General features: G+C 45.9%; 1 protein-coding gene across 8 annotated transcripts in view; it reads left to right on the top strand.

The window, feature by feature from the left end:
- The window catches only part of LOC140385791 (focal adhesion kinase 1), a 904,772-nt gene that overhangs the window by 589,588 nt on the left and 293,690 nt on the right, over window positions 1-21,494 (top strand). For all 8 annotated transcript variants that reach the window (XM_072468319.1, XM_072468317.1, XM_072468318.1 and 5 more), the window contains one exon: window positions 19,119-19,171. In XM_072468319.1, coding sequence (XP_072324420.1) covers window positions 19,119-19,171 — 53 coding nt within the window. The remainder of the gene's footprint in view (window positions 1-19,118; window positions 19,172-21,494) is intronic.

Raw genomic sequence — 21,494 nt, forward strand, 5'->3', positions numbered from 1 at the left:
TGTGACTTTTTTACCTGCTCCTCCTGATACACATGAGTAAACTTTACCCACACAAGTAAATTCTTTAAAGACATCTGGCACCTTCTTAACAATTAATTTTTGAACAGGCTGTACAATCGTTTGCACCTACTTTGCTTCCCTTGGGCTTTCCTTTACCACTTTAACAAACTGTCTTATCCTGTTTTACCACATCAGCCTTCCCAGTGCTTTTCTTCAACCACCAACACTGTGACTTTACATGGTCTAATTTATTACAGTGAAAACATTTGAAAGTTTTCATTTCTTTTCCACCCTACTGGATTTCTTTTTTTATCCGAGTACACTCTCTTTATTGTCTCCCATCAGATCACCTTTACCTTTACCACTTGAGTATTTCTCATGTCCCCAGTTTCTATCCCTCACCGTCTGAAACTTGTGTCGGAAACCAATCTTTGATTTATGAACTAATTCATAATCATCTGCCATTTCTGCTGCTAATCTCGCAGTTTTGCCCCTCTATTCTTCCACATGAATTCTCACTACATCAGGAATTGAATTTTTAAACTCCGCCAAAAGTATAATTTCTCTGAGAGCTTCATACGTTTGGTCTATTTTCAAAGCCCTTATCCACCTATCAAAATTACTCTGTTTGAGCCTTTCAAACTCCATGTATGTTTGACCAAATTATTTCCTTAAATTTCTAAACCTTTGTCTGTAAGCTTCCGGCAATAGCTCATATGCACTTAAGATGGATTTCTTCATCTCCTCCTACATTCCAGATACCTCCTCCAGTCGTGATGCAAACACTTCACTAGCTCTACCTACCAGCTTTGTTTGAATCAGTAACACCCACATGTCCTGTGGCCATTTCATTTGTTTAACTACCTTCTCAAATGAAATGAAAAAGGCTTCCACTTCCTTCTCGTCAAACCTTGGCAATGCTTGGACATATTTAAATAGGTTCCCACCAAGCCTTCGACTATGACGCTCTTTCTCACTATCCTCATCACTATCATCTAACTGTACGTTTCCCTTTACGTCTGCCAATTTTAACTGATTGTCATACTTCAAGGCCATTTTCTGAAGTTCAAACTCCCTCTCTTTATCTTTTTGTTCTGCTAGGACTATTCTTTCTTTTCTCCTTTCTTCTCTCTCCTTTTCTTTTTCATCTCTCTCTCTTTCTCTTTCTTTTTCCTCTCTCTCACTCTCGTATTCCAGCCACTTTAATTCTTTCTGATGTTCCATTTGTTTAATTTGCAACTGAATTTTTGCCATTACCAATGAGTCAAACTCTACCTCAGGCAACTTTAAATGCTTAACCACTGCCATAATTACCTCATCTTTTTCGCATTTTATTAGGTAAAGGTTATCTGCAATGTTTTTGCCAAAACTAACAGTCTGCGTTTCGTTTCTGCCCGCAAAGTACTACGTGTGACATTCTCCACCCCCAAAAACTTCTGAGCCTCTGAAAGAGCCATTGTTCACAACACTCTCCCCACTTAAACTAAAATACCACAGCGGAAAAGCAACAATCCTTCACTGTATTTAAGTTCACAAAAGCTAATCCAATAGATAGACTTTTATCCCCCTTGAGCCCCCAATTGTTATGAGCGAGGCGTTTTCAGAACCCCAAAATGTATCATGTAGTTCAACGAACCTCTCCCTTTTATGGATTTGTTGCTTTTCTGAGCACACGGCTTTTTCCTAGGTGGGGGATTACAATTATGGACACATGGATTTTAAACACAAAACACTCTTTATTCCATGAACTCAACTTAACATCTTAAATAAACCTTGGATCTCTTAACATGCCTTACTTCAAAGAAAACTCAGAAAATATTGCAACAGTAAATAATTCCTTAAAATGTTCCTTCAAACTTCCAAGAGACTGAACACCTTTAAACAGTATCACATCAGGTTAAAGGATATATTCTGTAGAATGGCAGAGATTGTCGCAAACTGGCTTTCTACTTTTAAACTGCTCTCAGCAAAACCAGCCAGGCACTTTTTAGCGGCTCTCAGCAAAACCAAACTGCAAAACTTGCAGCTCTCTGGAAACACACAGATACTGCTTTTAAAACTGAAACTAAAAACCTGCAAAATGGCTGACCTAAAGCCCAGCCCCACCCACTCTCTGACATCACTGTTTTCTTAAAGGTACATTGCTTACACATCCATTTCTTTTTTTTAAAAATATTTTTATTAAGGTTTTTTAACAACACAATTTTTTCCCCTTACAAACAATAACCCCCCCCCCGTAACAAAATAACGCAAATTCTCCCTGAGCAAGATATATACAAGGCAAGATGTTATATTTACATAGCTTTATACACTGGCTCTTGGCCGCGCGTACCGTTTCCCCCCACCCTCCATGCTATCTTCCGCTCGTCCATCCCCTCAGACAGTCTCTCGTTCTCCCCCCCCCCCCCCCCCCCCCCCCCCGGGTTGCTGCTGCTGCTGATCGACCTTCTTCTAACGCTCCGCGAGATAATCTAGGAACGGTTGCCACCGCCTGTAAAACCCCTGTGCAGACCCTCTCAAAGCAAACTTAATTCTCCAATTTCATGAACACCGCCATGTCATTAATCCAGGCCTCCAGGCTAGGGGGCTTCGCCTCCTTCCACAGTAGCAAGACCCTTCGTCGGGCTACTAGGGACGCAAAGGCCAGAATTCCGGCCTCTTTCACCTCCTGCACTCCCGGCTCATCCACTACTCCAAATATTGCTAGCCCCCAGCTTGGCTTGACCCGGACTTTCACCACCTAGGATATTACTCCCGCCACTCCTCTCCAGAACCCCTCCAATGCCGGGCATGACCAAAACATATGGTCATGGTTCGCCGGGCTCCCTGAACATCTTTCACATCTATCCTCTACCCCAAAGAACCTACTCAGCCTCGCCCTCGTCAAATGCGCTCTGTGAACCACCTTAAATTGTATCAGACTGAGCCTGGCACACGAGGAAGAGGTATTAACCCTACCCAGGGCGTCGGCCCATAGCCCTTCCTCAATCTCCTCCCCCAGCTCCCCCTCCCATTTACCTTTCAGTTCTTCTACTAGCGCTTCCCCCTCTTCTTTCATCTCTTGGTATATTTCCGATACCTTGCCCTCCCCGACCCATACCCCCGAGATCACCCTATCTTGAACTTCTTGTGCCGGGAGCAACGGAAATTCCCTCACCTGTCGCCTCACAAAAGCCCTCACCTGCATATATCTAAATGCATTTCCCGGGGGGTAACTCAAATTTCTCCTCCCGTGCCCCTAGACTCGCAAATGTCCCGTCAATGAACAGGTCCCCCATTCTTCTTATCCCCGCCCAATGCCAGCCTTGGAACCCCCCGTCCATCTTCCCCGGGACAAACCGGTGGTTACCCCTGATCGGGGACCACACCGATGCTCCCATTGCACCCCTGTGTCTTCTCCACTGGCCCCAGATCTTTAATGTTGCCGCCACCACCGGGCTTGTGGTGTATTTTGTCGGCGAGAGGGGCAGCGGTGCCGTTACCAACGCCCCCAGGCTCGTTCCTTTGCAGGACGCCATCTCCATCCTCTTCCATGCCGCCCCCTCTCCCTCCATAACCCACTTATGGATCATCGCCACATTTGCTGCCCAGTAGTAACTCTCTAGGTTTGGCAAAGCCAACCCACCTCGGTCCCTGCTGCGTTCCAAGAACCCTCTCCTAACCCTCGGGGTCTTATTTGCCCACACATACCCACACATCCATTTCTTAAAGGCATTCTTGCATGACACAACAATTATCTTTTATAAAATCTAAAATGCTGTTAACCTTTTTCTGGCCGTATCTGCTTGAACTCGCAGAAAAATGTGAACTTGAGGTCTGTCTGTTATTCTTAATTTTCATCATCCTTTAATTCATAGAATCAGGAAATAGTGGTAGTCATACTTTTAACATCTCATTGTAAGAGCTATCCAATTAGTCACACTCCCTGCTCTTTTCCCATAGTCTTGCAAATGTTTCAATTTCAAGCTCCCTTTCCAAAGTTATTATTGAATCTGTTTTCACCACTTGCTCCAGCAATACACTTCAGACCACTATTGCCTCATGTATTAAAGCAGTGTTTTTCAAACTCTTTTTTCCGGGGACCCATTTTTACCAACTAGCCAACCTTCAGGACCCATGCCAGCCGACCTTCTCGACCCATACCGGCTGACCTGTGCGACCCACCATTTTCTCTTGTAATCATTTTTAGGTGAAATGTGGTGAACCTCCAATTTCTAGAGGATGAAAACATTTTCCGTTTCTGCATTTTTTCCCCTGTAAAGCTTTATCAAATAAAAACTCCCTGAACTTGTAAAAAGAAGGCTGCGACCGTATTTTAAAAATGCAGCCGCACTGCGCATGTGTGTCCGCTCATTGATGAGCGGGCACGCATGCGCAGTGTGGCCGCATTTATTTAATATGTTCGTGGCCATTTTGAAGGCCGCTTGCAGCCGGCATAGTTAAAAGCCGGCTGTTGCGCGCGGATTTGCGCGATCGGGAGCACCGCGACGGTCGGCTCCGCGACGGTCGGCTCCGCGACCCTCCCGACACCCGCCTGCAACCCCGCGGGTCGCGCCCCCGACTTTGACAATGCCTGTATTAAAGCATCCCCATTCCCTTCCACAACCCCTCAGCTTTTTTTGGCAGTTATCTTAACTATGTGTCTTCTGGTTACTGACCTTCTTGCCAGTGGAAATATTTCAGCTTAAAGATGTTGTAAGGTTTTTCAGCATGATGTAATAGGGAGCTATGTCTTTTTACTATTTTGTTATTTCACTTAAGATATTGGTTTCTGCTCTTTCTTTATTTATCTGCACAAAATTGACAAGCACTGGCATCATAGTAAGTAATTTTGGACAATAAAAGCCAGCTTTGCCCAATTATCATAATCCTGCTCAGTTTCTATAGATTTACTGTACAGCATATTGTTGTACTACCGTCATGCTGCAGACCATACAATGGTACATTTAAAAGCAACCCATTGGCAATGGGTTGCTTTTAAAAGTGGCAATTCAAAAGAGTTACAAGATGATGTTTATTATTAAGATAATATGCAATGTTTGCAGAATCCCTCTCTCAAACAGTTCCTGGGGATCAAAAATGACTTGCTTCCGGTCCAGTTCAAGGTATTTGTAATGGCTGTTAAGTCTGATGTGCGATCGGCAGATTCTGTTACGTGGAGCAGTTGGAAGGGTTGTTTAGTGGTTTGTTCACTCCCATACTTCAACTTCATCTCTGCAAATTCCCGACGAAGTCTGTGGGTTTAGTGCCTTCCCAAATGAGCCTTCTCCATTTCCGTCAGTCAGAAGCCAGGGTCCCCCACGAGTTGACGGGTATGTTTGACCTCTTCAGGGATGCTTTGAGAAATTAACACGTGCGTTTGTCTTCCCCCTGGGTGGTCTTGCCATGACTGAGTTATAAGATCATAAGACATAGGAGCAGGATTAGGCCACTCGGCCCATCGGGTCCGCTCCGCCATTCAATCATGGCTGATATTTTTCTCATCCCCATTCTCTTGCCTTCTCCCCATAACACCTGATCCCCTTATTAATTAAGAACCTATCTATCTCTGTCTTAAAGACACTCAGTGATTTGGCCTCCACAGCTTTCTGCGGCACCGATTCACCACCCTCTGGCTGAAGAAATTCCTCCACATCTCTGTTTTAAAAGATCGTCCCTTTAGTCTGAATATGTGTCCTCTGGTTCTAGTTTTTCCTACAAGTAAAAACATCCTCTCCACATCCACTCTATCCATGCCACGCAGTATCCTGTAAGTTTCAGTAAGATCCCCCCTCATCCTTCTAAACTCCGAGTACAGACCCAGAGTCCTCAACCGTTCCTCATACGATAAGCTCTTCATTCCAGGGATCTTTCTTGTGAACCTCCTCTGGGGGCCTTTTCCAAGGCCAGCACATCCTTCCTTAGATACAGGGCCCAAAGCTGCTCACTGTACTCCAATTGGGGTCTGACCAGAGCTTTATATAGCCTCAGAAGTACATCCCTGGTCTTGCATTCTAGCCCTCTCGATATGAATGCCAACATTGCATTTCCCTTCCTAACTGCTGACTGAACCTGCGTGTTAACCTTAAGAGAATCAAGAACAAGGACTCCCAAGTCCCTTTGTGCTTCTGATTTCCTAAGCATCTTCCCATTTAGAAACTAGTCTATGCCTCCATTTCTCCTTCCAAAGTGCACAACCTCACACTTTTCCACATTGTATTCCATCTGCCACTCCTTTGCCCACTCTCCTAGCATGTCCAATTCCTTCTACAGCCCGCCTGGTTCCTCAATACTACTTGCCCCTCTACAGATCTTTGTATCATCTGCAAACCTAGCAACAGTGCCTTCAGTTCCTTCCTTCAGATTATTAATGTATATTGTGAAAAGTTATGGTCCCAGCACAGACCCCTGAGACACACCACTAGTCACCAGCTGCCATCCTGAAAAAGACCCCTTTATCCCCACTCTCTGCCTTCTGCCAGTCAGCCAATCCTCTATCCATGCCAGGATCTTCCCCTGGACACCATAGGCTCTTAACTGATTTAACAGTCTCTTATGCGGCACCTTGTCAAAGGCCTTCTGAAAATCTAAATAAATCATGTCCACTGGTTCTCATAGAACATAGAACATAGAAAAATACAGCACAGAACAGGCCCTTCGGCCCACGATGTTGTGCCGAACCTTTGACCTAGATTAATCATAGATTATCATTGCATTTACAGTGCAGAAGGAGGCCATTCGGCCCATTGAGTCTGCACCGGCTCTTGGAAAGAGCACCCTACCCAAAGTCAACACCTCCACCCAACACTAAGGGCAATTTTGGACACTAAGGGCAATTTATCATGGCCAATCCACCTAACCTGCACATCTTTGGACTGTGGGAGGAAACCGGAGCACCCGGAGGAAACCCACGCAGACACGGGGAGGATGTGCAGACTCCGCACAGACAGTGACCCAAGCCGGAATCGAACCTGGGACCCTGGAGCTGTGAAGCAGTTGTGCTATCCACAATGCTACCGTGCTGCCCTTAAGAACAAATAAATCTACACTATATCATTTTACCGTAATCCATGTACCTATCCAATAGCTGCTTGAAGGTCCCTAATGTTTCCGACTCAACTACTTTCACAGGCAGTGCATTCCATGCCCCCACTACTCTCTGGGTAAAGAACCTACCTCTGACATCCCCCCTATATCTTCCACCATTCACCTTAAATTTATGTCCCCTTGTAATGGTTTGTTCCACCCGGGGAAAAAGTCTCTGACTGTCTACTCTATCTATTCCCCTGATCATCTTATAAACCTCTATCAAGTCGCCCCTCATCCTTCTCCGTTCTAATGAGAAAAGGCCTAGCACCCTCAACCTTTACTCTCCATTCCAGGCAACATCCTGGTAAATCTCCTTTGCACCTTTTCCAAAGCTTCCACATCCTTCCTAAAATGAGGCGACCAGAACTGTACACAGTACTCCAAATGTGGCCTTATCAAAGTTTTGTACAGCTGCATCATCATCTCACGGCTCTTAAATTCAATCCCTCTGTTAATGAACGCTAGCACACCATAGGCCTTCTTCACAGCTCTATCCACTTGAGTGGCAACTTTCAAAGATGTATGAACATAGACCCCAAGATCTCTCTGCTCCTCCACATTGCCAAGAACTCTACCGTTAACCCTGTATTCCGCATTCATATTTGTCCTTCCAAAATGGACAACCTCACACTTTTCCTTTGTCTAACTTCCTTGTTACTTCCTCAAAGAACTCTAACAGATTTTTCAGATATGACCTCCCCTTGACAAAGCCGTGCTGACTCAGCACTATTTTATCATGCACTTCCAAGTACTCCGCGATCTCATCTTTAATAATGGACTCTAAAATCTTACCAATGACCGAAGTCAGGCTAACTGGCCTATAATTTACTGTATTCTACCTCCAAGTAGAGCAGTTGCTTTTTGGGTCTGGTATCAGATGCACAAATGAAATGTCCTGTACAGGAGAGTTGGTTTTGAATGATTTGTACCTCGACGGTGGGCAAGTTGCCTTTGAAAAGGATACTGCTGCTGGGACTGCCTTTTTTGTCATTCGATTTATGGATTTTTGCAAAGACACTGTTATTGATACCTCTCCAGTGCGTTGAGGTGCCTGCCGTGGCTTGTCCAAGTTTTTGAAGCATATAGTAGTGTGAGGATCACAGCTTTCTGGCAAACCATGACTTTTATCTCCGGTTTGAGATCCAGGTTCTCAAATACTCTTCCTCAGTTAGGTAATTTGGACAACAGTGCGGATTCAATTCCTGCTGAGGTTACCATGAAGACCCCACTTTCTCAACATTGCCCCTTGTCTGAGATGTGGTGACCCTTGTTTTATATCACCACCAGGAGCGAAATCTTCCTGGTGAACCCTCAGCGGGGGTCTCTCTCAAGGGGGAGAGCAGCCTCTACTCCTCTGGGACTGTGACGACCTTTCACTTATTGTGCAGTGGATTCCAAGTACACTCCTTAAGTAAAAAAAAATGTTTTAATTCATGTCAGCTCTGGTTCTTCTTCCAATTGCCTTAAACTGGCACCATCTCGTTATTGACCCTTCACCCATTGATAGCAGTTTATCTTTATTGATCTAAATCCTTGATGATTCCAAACACCTTCCCAAGCCTTTTCTGTTTAAAGGCGAAAAATTCCACTTCTTTTATCTATCATTGTAACTGGAATCCCTCAAATCAAGAGCATTTGCAGTAAATCGGCCTGTACCATTTTTGATCATTTTTTAATTGAAAGTGGGCATCGCTGCCAAGGTCAGCATTTATTGCCCATCCCTAACTGACCTTAAGTTGTTATTGCGCTGTCTTCTTGAACTGTTGCAATCCGTGTGTTGAAGGAACACACACCCTGCTGTGAAGGAGCGAGTTCCAGAGTTTTGACGCAGTGACAGTGAAGGAATGTCAATGTAGTTCTAGTTGGGTCGGTGTGTGGCTTGGAGGGGAACTGACAGATTGACTTCCCTTGCATCGGCTACCATTTGGGTTTGGATTTTGGTTATGGTCACGTGTACCAAGGTACAGTGAAAAGTATTTTTCTGTGAGCAGCTCGACAGATCATTAAGTACATGAAAAGAAAGTAAAAGAAAATACATTGTTCTTTGTGGTGGTAGAAGTCATAGTTTGGAAGGTCCTGTCGAAGGTGTTGCTGCAGTGCATCTTATAGATGGTACACACTGCTGCCGCTGCGCATCAGTGTTGAAGGGAGTGGATGTTGATTGTGATGTATGGGGTACCAATCAAGTGAGCTATTTTGTCCTGTATGGTGTTGAGCTTCATAAGTGTTGCTCGAGCTACGCTTATCCAGGCAAGTGGAGAGTATTCCATCACACTCCTGACTTGTAGATGGTGGACAGGCTTGGGGGAGTCAGGAGGTGAGTTAACTCTCTGCACAATTCCCAGCCTCTTGTATTTATCTGGCTGGCCCCATTCAGCTTCTGGTCATTGATAGCGCCCAGGATGGTGATAGTGAGGAAATCAGCAATGGTAATGCCATTGGACGCGAAGAAGAGATGGGATTGGATATTCTTTTGTTGGTAATTATTATTGCCTTGCACATGTGTGATGCGAATGTTGCTTGCCACTTATCAGCCAAGCCCTGAATGTTGTCTAAGTCTTGTTGTATTTGGACACAGGTAACTTCAGTAGAGTCTCAAATGGTGCTGAGAATTGTGCAATCATCTGTGAACATCCTTTTGTCCTTATGATGGAGGGAAGGTCATTGATGAAACAACTGGAGTTTGTTGGGTCTAGGACAGTGCCCTAAGGAGCTCTTGGAGTGATGTCCTGGGAGTGAGATGATTGACCTCCAACAACCAAAACCACCTTCCTTTGTGCAAGATATGATTCCAACCAGCGGAAGGTTTTTTTCCCCCACATTCCCCTTCTCTCTAGTTTTGCTACGGCTCCTTGATGTCACACTTAGTCAAATGCTGGCTTGATGTCAAGAGCATTCAGCTCTTTTGTCCCTGTTTGAACCAAGGCTGTAATGAAGTCAGGAGCTGAGTGCCCTGGCGGGACCGAAGCTGGGTATGTGAGCAGGTTATTGCTGCGTAACTGCTGCTTGGTAGCACTGTTGATGATTCTTTCCATCACTTGCTGTTGATTGAGAGCAGATTTATGGGACTGTAAGTGTCCAGGTTGGATTTGTCCTTTTATGGGCAGAAGATATCTGGGAAAGTTTCCACATTTCTTGGTAAATGACAATGTTGGAGCTGCACAAGAACGGCTTGGCCTGGGGCGCAGCTATTTCTCGAGCACAGCCTTCAGATCTCTTGCTGGAGTGTTGTCAGAGTCAATAGCCTTTTCAGTATCCAGTGCCTTCAGCAATCTTTTGATATCACGTGAAGTGAATTAAATTGGCTGAAGAGTGGCATCTGTGATGCTGGAGGCCTCAGGAGGAGGCACAGATGGATCATCCACTCAGCACTTCTGGCTGAAGATTGTTGCAAATACTTCAGCCTTGTCCATTGCACTGATGTTCTGGGCTCCAACATCGTTGAGGATGGAGTTATTTGTTGAGCCTCCTCTTTCTCCTATTAGTTGTTTAATTGTCAGCACCATTCAAGACCGAATGTGACAGGACTGCAGGGCTGTAATCTGATTCATTGGTTGTGGATTACTTAGTTCTGTCTATTGCGTCCTGATTATGCTGTTTGACATGCAAGTAGTCTTCTGTTGTAGCTTCACCAGGTTGACGCGTCATTTTTAGATATGCCTGGTGTGCTCCTAGCATTCCCTCCTGCACTCTTCTTTGAACCAGGGCTGATCACCTGACTCGGTGGTAATGGTCTGGTGTGTGTGTGTGGGGGGGGGGGGGGGGGGAATATGCTGGGCCATAAGGTTACAGATTATGGTTATGTACAATTCTGCTGTTGCTGATGATCTACAGCGCCTCATGGATCCCCAGGTTTGAGATCTGTTTGAAATCTATCTCTTTTAGCATGGTGGTAGTGCCAAACAACACAATGGAGGATACTCGAACTGTGCAATGGTCTCTCCTACCAATACTGTGATGGATAGATGAACCTGTGACAGGTCGATCAGGGAGAACGAGGTCAAGTATGTTTTATCCCCAGATTTGTTGGTCCCCTCACCACCTGTCACAGACCCATTCCAGCAGTTATATCCTTTGGAGACTATTTTGGAACTTTTTACCAACGGTGCATATTTAATTAAACCGAGTTAGCTGTCAGAGATTCTTTTTTTTTTTAAAATATATTTATTAAAGTTTTTTAACACAATTTTTCTCCCTTACAAACAATAACCCCCCCCCCCCGTAACAAACAAAAACGAGAAATCGCGCAGAGCAAGATATATACATGGCAAAATGATATATTTACACAGCTTTGTACACTGGCCCTCACCCGTACGTGCCAGTTTCCCCAACCCTTCATGTTATCTCTTGCTCATCCACCCTCCCAGGCAGTCGTCCCCCCCCCCCCCCCCCCCCCCAAGACGTCGTCCCCATCCCCCCCCCAAAGGTTGCTGCTGCTGCTGACCGACCTTCCTCTAACGCTCCGCGAGATAGTCTAGGAACGGTTGCCACCGCCTGTAGAACCCCTGCGCAGACTCTCTCAAGGCGAACTTAATCCTCTCCAACATTATGAACCCAGCCATATCATTTATCCAGGCTGGGGGGCTTCGCCTCCTTCCACATTAGCAAGATCCTTCGCCGGGCTACTAGGGACGCAAAGACCAGAATGCCGGCCTCTTTCGCCTCCTGCACTCCCGGTTCGTCCACTACTCCAAATATTGCTGGCCCCCAGCTTGGCTTGACCCGGACTTTCACCACCTGAGATATTGCTCCCGCCACTCCTCTCCAGAACCCCTCCAGTGCCGGGCATGACCAAAACATATGGACATGGTTCGCCGGGCTCCCTGAGCACCTTCCACATCTGCCCTCTACCCCAAAGAACCTACTCAACCTTGCCCCCGTCAGGTGCACTCTGTGGACCACCTTAAATTGTATCAGGCTGAGCCTGGCACACGAGGAGGAGGAATTAACCCTACCTAGGGCATCAGCCCACAGACCTTCCTCGATCTCCTCCCCCAGCTCCTCCTCCCATTTACCCTTCAACTCTTCTACCAGCGCTTCCCCCCCCATTTCTTTCAACACCTGTTGTATTACCGACACCTTGCCCTCCCCGACCCATACACCCGAGATCACCCTATCTTGAACTTCTTGTGCCGGGAATTCCCTCACCTGTCGCCTCACAAAAGCCCTCACCTGAAAGGCATTTCCCAGGGTAACTCAAACTTCTCCTCTAGTGCCCCTAGGCTCACAAACGTCCCGTCGATGAACAGGTCCCCCATTCTTCCAATCCCCGCCCGATGCAAGCTCTGGAACCCCCCGTCCATCTTCCCCGGGACAAACCGGTGGTTACCCCTGATCGGGGACCACACCGATGCTCCCATTGCACCCCGGTGCCGTCTCCACTGGCCCCAGATCCTTAGCGTTGCCGCCACCACCGGGCTCGTGGTATACTTTGTCGGCGAGAGCGGCAGCGGTGCCGTCACCAACGCCCCTAGGCTCGTTCCTTTACAGGACGCCATCTCCATCCTCTTCCATGCCGCCCCCTCTCCCTCCATAACCCACTTGCGGATCATCGCCACATTTGCTGCCCAGTAGTAGCTCCCCAGGTTTGGCAGCGCCAACCCTCCTCTGTCCCTACTGCGTTCCAGGAACCCTCTCCTTACTCTCGGGGTCTTATTCGCCAACACAAACCCCATCATACTCCTGCCTACTCTCTTAAAAACGGCCTCAGTGATCACGATGGGAAGGCACTGAAACACAAACAGAAACCTCGGAAGGACCACCATTTTGACCGACTGCACTCTACCCGCCAGCGAGAGCGGTAACATGCCCCATCTTTTGAAATCCTCCTCCATTTGCTCCACCAACCTCATCAGATTCAGTTTATGTAGGGTCCCCCAACTCCTGGCTATCTGGATCCCCAGATACCGAAAGCTCCCCTCCGCCCTCCTCAGCGGTAGGTCCCCTATCCCTCTTTCTTGGTCCCCCGCCTGTAATACAAAGAGCTCACTCTTCCCTACATTGAGCTTATAGCCCGTAAACTCCCTTAGAGTCTGCATGACCTCCACCATCCCCTCCATTGGATCCGCCACCTACAGCAACAGGTCATCCGCATATAGCGACACCTGATGCTCTTCTCCCCCTCGGACCACCCCCCTCCATTTATTAGACTCCCTCAATGACATGGCCAATGGTTCGATCGCCAATGCGAACAACAGGGGGGACTCGGTACAGTCGAAAGTACTCCGACCTCCGCCGGTTCGTCACTACACTCGCCATCGGGGCTCTGTAAATGAGCTTAACCCAATTGATAAACCCTACCCCGAACCCAAACCTACGCAGCACCTCCCAGAGGTACTCCCACTCTACTCGGTCAAAGGCCTTCTCCGCGTCCATAGCTGCCACTATCTCCGCCTCTCCCTCCTCCGATGGCATCATTATCACGTTTAAGAGCCACCGCACATTGGTGTTTAGTTGCCTGCCCTTTAAAAATCCCGTCTGGTCCTCGTGGATTACCCCCGGGACACAGTCCTCGATCCTCGTGGCCAGCACTTTTGCCAGCACCTTTGCATCCACATTGAGGAGCGAGATCGGCCTGTACGATCCACATTGCAGTGGGTCCTTGTCCCGCTTTAGGATCAAAGAAATTGTCGCTTCCGACATTGTTGGGGGCAGGGTCCCCTCCTCTCTTGCCTCATTAAAGGTCCTCACCAGTAGCGGGGCCAACAGGTCTGCGTACTTCCTGCAGAACTCCACCGGGAATCCGTCCGGTCCCGGGGCCTTCCCCGCCTGCATGCTCCCCAAACCCTTGCTCAGCTCCTCCAACCCAATTGGTGCCCCCAAACCAGCCACCTCTTGCTCCTCCACCCTCGGGAATCTCAGCTGATCTAGGAATCGTCTCATCCCCTCTTCCCCCGCTGGGGGCTGGGATCTATACAGCTCTTCATAAAAGGCCTTGAATACCTCGTTTATTTTCGTTGCACTCTGAACCGTGGCTGCCCTTCCATCTTTGACTCCCCCTATTTCCCTCGCTGCCATCCTTTTACGGAGCTGGTGTGCCAGCATCCGACTAGCCTTTTCCCCATACTCGTAGGTCGCCCCTGCGCTTTCCTCCACTGTGCCTCCGCCTTCCCTGTGGTCAACAGGTCAAACTCCGTCTGGAGCCGTCGTCTTTCCCCAAGTAATCTTTCCTCCGGGGCCTCTGCGTATCTCCTGTCCACTCTCAAAATCTCCCCCACTAACCTCTCCCTTTCCATACCCTCTGTCTTCTCCCTATGAGCCCTAATGGAAATTAGCTCTCCCCTGATCACCGCCTTCAACGCCTCCCTTACCACCCCCACCCGCACCTCCCCGTTGTCGTTGGCCTCCACGTACGTACCTTTCGATACACCCCCTCACCTTCCCACACACCACCTCGTCCGCCAGCAGTCCCACATCCAGCCACCACAACGGGCGTTGGTCCGTCTCCTCTCCCAGCTCCAGTTCCACCCAGTGCGGGGCATGGTCCGAAACAGCTATTGCCGAATACTCCGTCCCCTCCACCCTCGGGATGAGCGCCCTACCCAGAACAAAGAAATCTATCCGGGAGTAGGCTTTGTGTACATGGGAGAAGAAAGAAAATTCCCTGGCCTGCAGCCTTGCAAACCGCCATGGGTCCACTCCCCCCATCTGATCCATAAACCCCCTAAGTACCTTGGCCGCCGCCGGCCTCTTTCCAGTCCTTGATTTGGAGCGGTCCAGTGCTGGATCCAACACTGTATTGAAGTCCCCTCCCATTATCAGGCCTCCTATCTCCAGGTCCGGAATGCGCCCCAACATGCGCTTCATGAATCCTGCATCATCCCAGTTCGGGGCGTATACGTTTACCAACACCACCCACATCCCTTGCAGCCTACCGCTCACCATTACATGTCGCCCTCCATTGTCCGTCAGAGATTCTTTTGACAATGTACTAATTATTAATTCCAGCCACTGAAAATATTTGGCCCTGGAAATTATATTTTTTTCTTTTTTCATAAATTTAGAGTATCCAATTATTTTTTTTCCCAATTAAGGGACAATTTAGCGTGGCCAATCCACCTAACCTGCACATCTTTTGGGTTGTGGGGTGAGACCCACGCAGACACGGGGAGAATGTCCAAACTCCACATGGACAGTGACCCAGGGCCGGAATCGAACCTGGGACCTCAGCGCTGTGAGGCAGCAGTGCTAACCACTGCGCCACCGTGCTGCCAGTGGCCCTGAAAATAAACTTATTTTAGTGACCTAATTTAACTGGATATTTAGAAAAATGAAATTCAGAGTTAAAGTCATTTTTAATTTCCCTTCTGTCTGATTTCTCTCTCTTGATCCAATCTTTCTTTGCCTCTCAATATTTCTCTTTCAACACCTCATATTAGATTGGATTAATGCATGCTGCACGTCTTTCTTAGTCCTTGTGATGTCCATTTCACAATAATTCAGATTGGTTAAGGAGACTTGGAGTTGCTTGCGCTCTTCGATTTGGTCCAAGCTGCCTGGTTTCTCTCACTGTTCTTTTTTTAAGTATTTTTATTGAAGCGTTTTGTTTATAATAAACAAAATATAATCAAAATGCACAATAGTAACATAAAGAAACGGGTATTTAGAAGGTACAGTATTAGAGACAAAAACAAAGAAAAATGTTTTAAACAAAAATTCAACAATTTGCAGCGCAATGTTAGGCTTGTAAGCACCTGTGCCACAGGTCTAGTGCAAACACTTTGAGCTGCTGGTCACGAACAGGTCTTTGACGATGTTGGGGAACTCCTTCCACCTGAAGTGGAAGTGGAATCCTTCAGCTGACAGCCCTGAAGAGAAAATTCATTTTCTCAAACCTCAGGAATTCCGCCATGTCGGCCAGCCAGTCTGAGGCCTCTGGTGACGCTGCCGACCATCATCCGAGCAGGAGCCCTGGCCGGGCTATCAGGGAGGCGAAGGCCAAGGCATAAGCCCCCCTCCTTTCGAAGAGTTCTGGCTGCTCTGACACCCCGAAGACCGCCCGTAATGGGCATGGCTCTACCCTAACCCTCACAATCTCAGAAATGGCCTCAAAGAATGTGGTCCAGAATCTAGTCAGCCTTGGGCAGGACCAGAACATGTGGGAGTGGTTAACCAAACCCTACTGATACTGCTTGTATCTGTCTTCCACTTCTGGGAAGAATCTGCTCATGCGCGCCCTGGTCAGGTGTGCCTTATGCACCATCTTTAGCTAAGCCTCGCACACAAGGAGGTGAAGTTCACCCTGTGTAGTATCTCGCTCCAGAGTCCTCCCCCTATGTAGATGCCCAGCTCCTCCTTCCACCTCTCTCGTTTTGTCCAGTGGGGCCCTTACTACCTCTAGCTGTCATCTGTATATTTCTGCACTCTTACACGCCAGTCTGTCCAGCAGGGTGTCTGGGTAACTGGGGGAATGATGGGGCCTCTTTGCAGAAAAAGTCACGTGTCTTAACATTTCTGAGCTCATTCTCTTTTGGGAGCTAAAGCTTCTCCACTAGTTCTCCCAGGGTTGCTGCTCTACCATCTACATGTAAATATCTGACCCTCAACACCACGAGGCTGGTACAAGGGGCTGGTTTAGCTCACTGGGCTAAATAGCTGGTTTTTAAAGCAGACCAAAGTAGCATGGTTCAATTCCCGTACCAATCTCCCCAAACAGGCGCCGGAATGTGGCGACTAGGGGCTTTTCACAGTAACTTCATTTGAAGCCTACTTGTGACACTAAGCGATTTTCATTTTTTTTCATTTCATGACCACTACCATCTAGAAGGACAAGAGCAGCAGATAGCTGGGAACCCCACCACTTGGAGGTTCCCCTCCAAATCACTCATCACCCCGACTTGGAAATATATCGCCGTTCCTGCACTGTCTCTGGGTCAAAATCCTGGAATTCCCTCCTTAACAGCATAAGGGGTGTACCTACTCCTAAAGAATTGCAGCGGTTCAAGAAGGCAGCTCACCACCACCTTCTGAAGAGGAACTAAGGATAGGCAAAGAGTGCTGCCCTAACCAGCGACGCCCACATCCCGTCAATGAATTTAATTTTTAAAAACTCTTCCTCCCTGCTCCAGGATTTATACATTTTGCTTTACATGTCCATTTTGGCTGGGATGAACCTATGCTTTTTGCAGATTGAGGCTGCAACGGATGTGACTTTTAAGTTTGAAGTGGTGTCTGAACTGGTTCCAGGTTCTTCATGTGGTTACCACCATCGGGGCTCATCGAGTACTTGGCTGGAGTGGATGGGAGTGGAGTGGTGGCCAGTGCCCGCAGGGATGTTCCAATACAGGAGGCCTCTTCCATCTGTACCCATTCGGCCCCTGGCTCCCCCAGCCAACCCAACACCCTTTCTATGTTTGCTACTCAGTAGTAGAACAGGAGGTTCGACAATGCTAGGGCCCCGGGATCGTCACCCTCTCTGTTGGATGGTTTTGCGCATCCTGAGGTTCTTTCTCATCCACATGAAGGCCGAGATTAGGTTGTCCACCTCAGTAAAGAAGGATTTGGGGACGAAGGTAGGGAGTGATCTGAATATGAAGAGGAACCTTGGCAGAGCTTTCATCTTTATTGTCTGCACTCTTCCCACCAAGGAGAGCGGGAGTGAGTCCCACCTCTGCAGGTCCCCTTTCACATCCTCCACCAGGCTAAACAGGTTCCAATTGTGGATCCGGGCCTAGTTGTGGGCTATCTGGATCCCCAAGTATCTGAACTTGGTTTGGGCCAGTTTGAACTACAGTGTTCCCAGCTCTGCTTCTTCCCGCTGGGGGTTCACCAGGAAGATTTCGCTCTTGCTCAGGTTAAGTTTAATCCCGAAAGGCTCAGAACTCCATAGTTTCGTACCTTCCCAATTACTTCTTCCCAAGTCTGTTCCTCTGCACAAAATCATTTTCTTCTTCCGGCGTGTAAAGCAAGCGCATAAACAGGACTTTGCCAAGATGGAAATGCTGCTTGTCTACAGGGCTGATGTTTTCTTTAACTGTTCTTTGTTTACTTTAGAAAGTAAGAAGTAATGATGTGATTATAAGAATAAACGTTTATTTCATAAAGCATGAATTAAATTGTTGGTCCTTTTGTCCCATTGCAAGTTTACTAATGGCATTTTTCCTTAAAATCCATGTTTAAAAGCCAACCAATTTTGAGTTTGGTTCAAAAATACCATCTATTTTTATGTGTCTCACTAAGTTTAGAAGAATTTGCTGTTAGGCTCAGTTCTTTTAATCACACAATTCACTCCCAATATTACCCCGATTTGACCATTATTTTTAAAAGAGCATATAGAACTACAGCAACTTGCACTTATGTTGTGTCATCAAGGTAGGCAAATGCCCCAAGGTACTTCATGCAGGCATGTGTGTGTGTGTGGGGGGACGGGGATGGGGACCGGGGTGGGGGGGGGGGGAGACATATGATCAAAAATTTAGCCAAAACAGTTAGTCTTAGGAAGGTCGTTCAGGAAAATAGGGCGGTAAGAAAGGCAAAACGTTCAGACAGATTCAGAGTACATCTTGGGCTGCTCATTATGGTGATTACTTGTCACTATTTTTCTCTACTAACAATGCATGAGCACCAACCGGTTACTTTTTATGCAACACGAGAAATGTTGGAGACTGGAGACTATTTGGCTCTTTATATTGCAGGGTCAACTTCTTCCCCGTTCACAGTGCAAACTAATGATCCTCAGTCTGCAATTTTCTGTAGGTTTCCCCCCTTGCATTTCGAAGATATATGATGGAGTCACAGTTTTGTGTTAAGTTGTAATGCTTGCCTGCAGATCAGCAAGTCCGTTTGCAACATACCTGACACAGATATGTTGAGCATCAGCTTAATTCTGTTGAATTTTTGAGTTTGCTGTGATACACATCATACATTCTCTTCATTCACTCTCTAAAGCTTTCATATATAGTAACTCCTATTCATAGCAATCTCCCTGTGCCAGAAAAGGAATGGTACATTCCGCTCATTATTGTAGGCAGCCATTGGGTGGAAGGAATGAATTCATAGTAGACATTGCAGAAAATGTATAACGTTCAGCATCTCAACCATTCATTTTTCAGATTATCAAACAGTGAGAAACAGGGATTGAGGACTCGGACCGTCTCAGTCTCAGGTAGGACTTTCTGGGGTTAGGAAAATGTTTTTACTTTTTTAAAACCTTCAAATTTAATGGAAGATAGTGACTTAGGCATGGGGAACAGTAGTATATTTTCCTTTTAGGTGTTTGGCATTTGCTCAAGGATGATGTTCTGCATCTTTGTACTTAAGAAATTTTAGAATTTCAAAATTTCAGTTCCAGGTCATAATTGGTAGTGTTATTTTAACAAAATAGGTTCTTTATTCTGCTTTTAAAACCCACACTTAAGCAATTCAGTATTTTATGCATTTACAAATTCTCAACTTAAATGATCAAACATACACTGATTATTAATTATAATTTACCAGTTTTAATTGACAATCCAGTGATGACAGTATTATTATGTTAACACTTTCACTCATTGAATATACAGTAAGTCTTGCAAATGAGTAAAGGAATTCTCAGTGCATCGCTAATAGTAAATTGTGATCATTTTAAATACATCGTTGAAGACTTTGTGTGAAATTAGCTGCCAACTGTTAATCAGTTGCAATTATCTTATTTTCCTTGAAATCATCACATTTATCAAATGTGGAAGATAGAGTAATAATTTTTTTAAACATTTAAAATATGTTCGGCAATGAAGAAATCAAGATTTGTGGCCTGAGGTGCGTATAAATTATAGATTAGGAGGCTTTCATTGTTACACTTCATAAAAAAATAGAACTTTTTAATAATTGAACATTAACAAGTGGATTTTTTAAATTTGTCATCACTTGCATGTTTGTATTCATTTTATCAGCTGTTTAACTTAATTTACTGTTGTGAAATCATTGCAACATTTAATTCTGTTTCATTGATTTTGGTCTTGTTAGAATGGCTGAATGAATACCCATGTAATAATGATGTGGAAAATTGCATTGATTATAATTGAACTACTTGCTGCTATACAGTGACTAAGTTCTCACAAAGACTGGAGTCAATAAGCCATAGGCTATATTAGCTCTGTTGAATAGCAATCAACATAAAATGTATTCTTTTGAATGTCGCAGTGCTTAATCCTACGTTCAGGCCGATCACAGATGAATGCTAAATGTCAGGCTACTGAGGACAAATAGAAGTTTATTGGAATTTCAGCCAAAGCACAGAGTGAGCTGTGTGTTGTGACCTCAGTGTTAAGATGATGATGAGGCCTAGTATCGGATGTGAAAGAACTTCTTGTATAGGAATTGCTTTCAGATTTCTGCCATTGGAGTTCCACAGGAGTAGCTACCAAATCTCAACTCTTTTAGCCCACTTCATCTGATCCCGTACCAAGCTAAGGCAAAATATAATTTACAAATCATAATTGCATTGGTCAGCTTATCAATGATTTCTTATCAATGATTTTACAAATAACTGCTGCACTCTCAGTGAATTTCTCACACTAAAAAGCATCTTAAACCCTATTGAACTATGTTTAGTAAACTTTTACGTGGACCACTCTGAAAGGCTATTGCTTTTACAGAAGCTCTTGCAAATTTGACCACCTGATGAGCGAGGTACTGTTAAGAACCCCGCTGACGTTAAATGCAAGAGTATCCTAAAACCCAGAAGGCTAACTTGGAACACCATTTCTTAGTGCTTTATATTTTCAATTTGATATACTGTGAGTAAAATATGTGAACCAGGGAGAAATAGTTGTTGTGTGAACAATTGATGAAGAATATTTAGTAGCTTAGAAAAAAAACACATTACAAGAAGGAATATAATACACTACACCATATAAGCCTACTGATGGCTATACACACAGTATTCCAGGAAACTACCACTTTGTACCAACGACCTATGTTCCCTGAACTATGAAATGTCTCTTTGTTCCCAAACAACATCCAATATTATATAACTCTACCAGCTACATTCAGCAAATAATTATCTTGCACCGGTCATGTGACCATGTTTGGGAAAACCATCTTCAATTTCAGCAAAGGAAAAATCTACTCAGCTCGAATTTTGATCTTAACCGGCTGCCTGTTCAGCAATAACTTGTTTTTGGAGACTGTTTCTGCAGCTGGGTGTGGCTGATAGTAGCTGTGTCTGTGTTTGTCTCTGTTTCCCTTTTTCCCCAGACATTGTGCTATGGATGCACCATTTTTCCCTTTGATATTATCCACCCTGTGAAGTCAGCTTTTTGCATATACGTATCAATTTTCTTATCTCTCGGACAGCATGGTGGCGCCGTGGTTAGAACTGCTGTCTCACGGCGCCAGGGACCTGGGTTCGATCCCAGCCCTGGGTCACTGTCCGTGTGGAGTTTGCTCATTCTCCCCGTGCCTGCGTGGGTCTCGCCCCCACAACCCAAAAAGATGTGCAGGGTAGA

The sequence above is a fragment of the Scyliorhinus torazame genome, chromosome 11, assembly GCF_047496885.1.
Source record: "Scyliorhinus torazame isolate Kashiwa2021f chromosome 11, sScyTor2.1, whole genome shotgun sequence".
NCBI classification, from domain to species: Eukaryota; Metazoa; Chordata; class Chondrichthyes; order Carcharhiniformes; family Scyliorhinidae; genus Scyliorhinus; species Scyliorhinus torazame.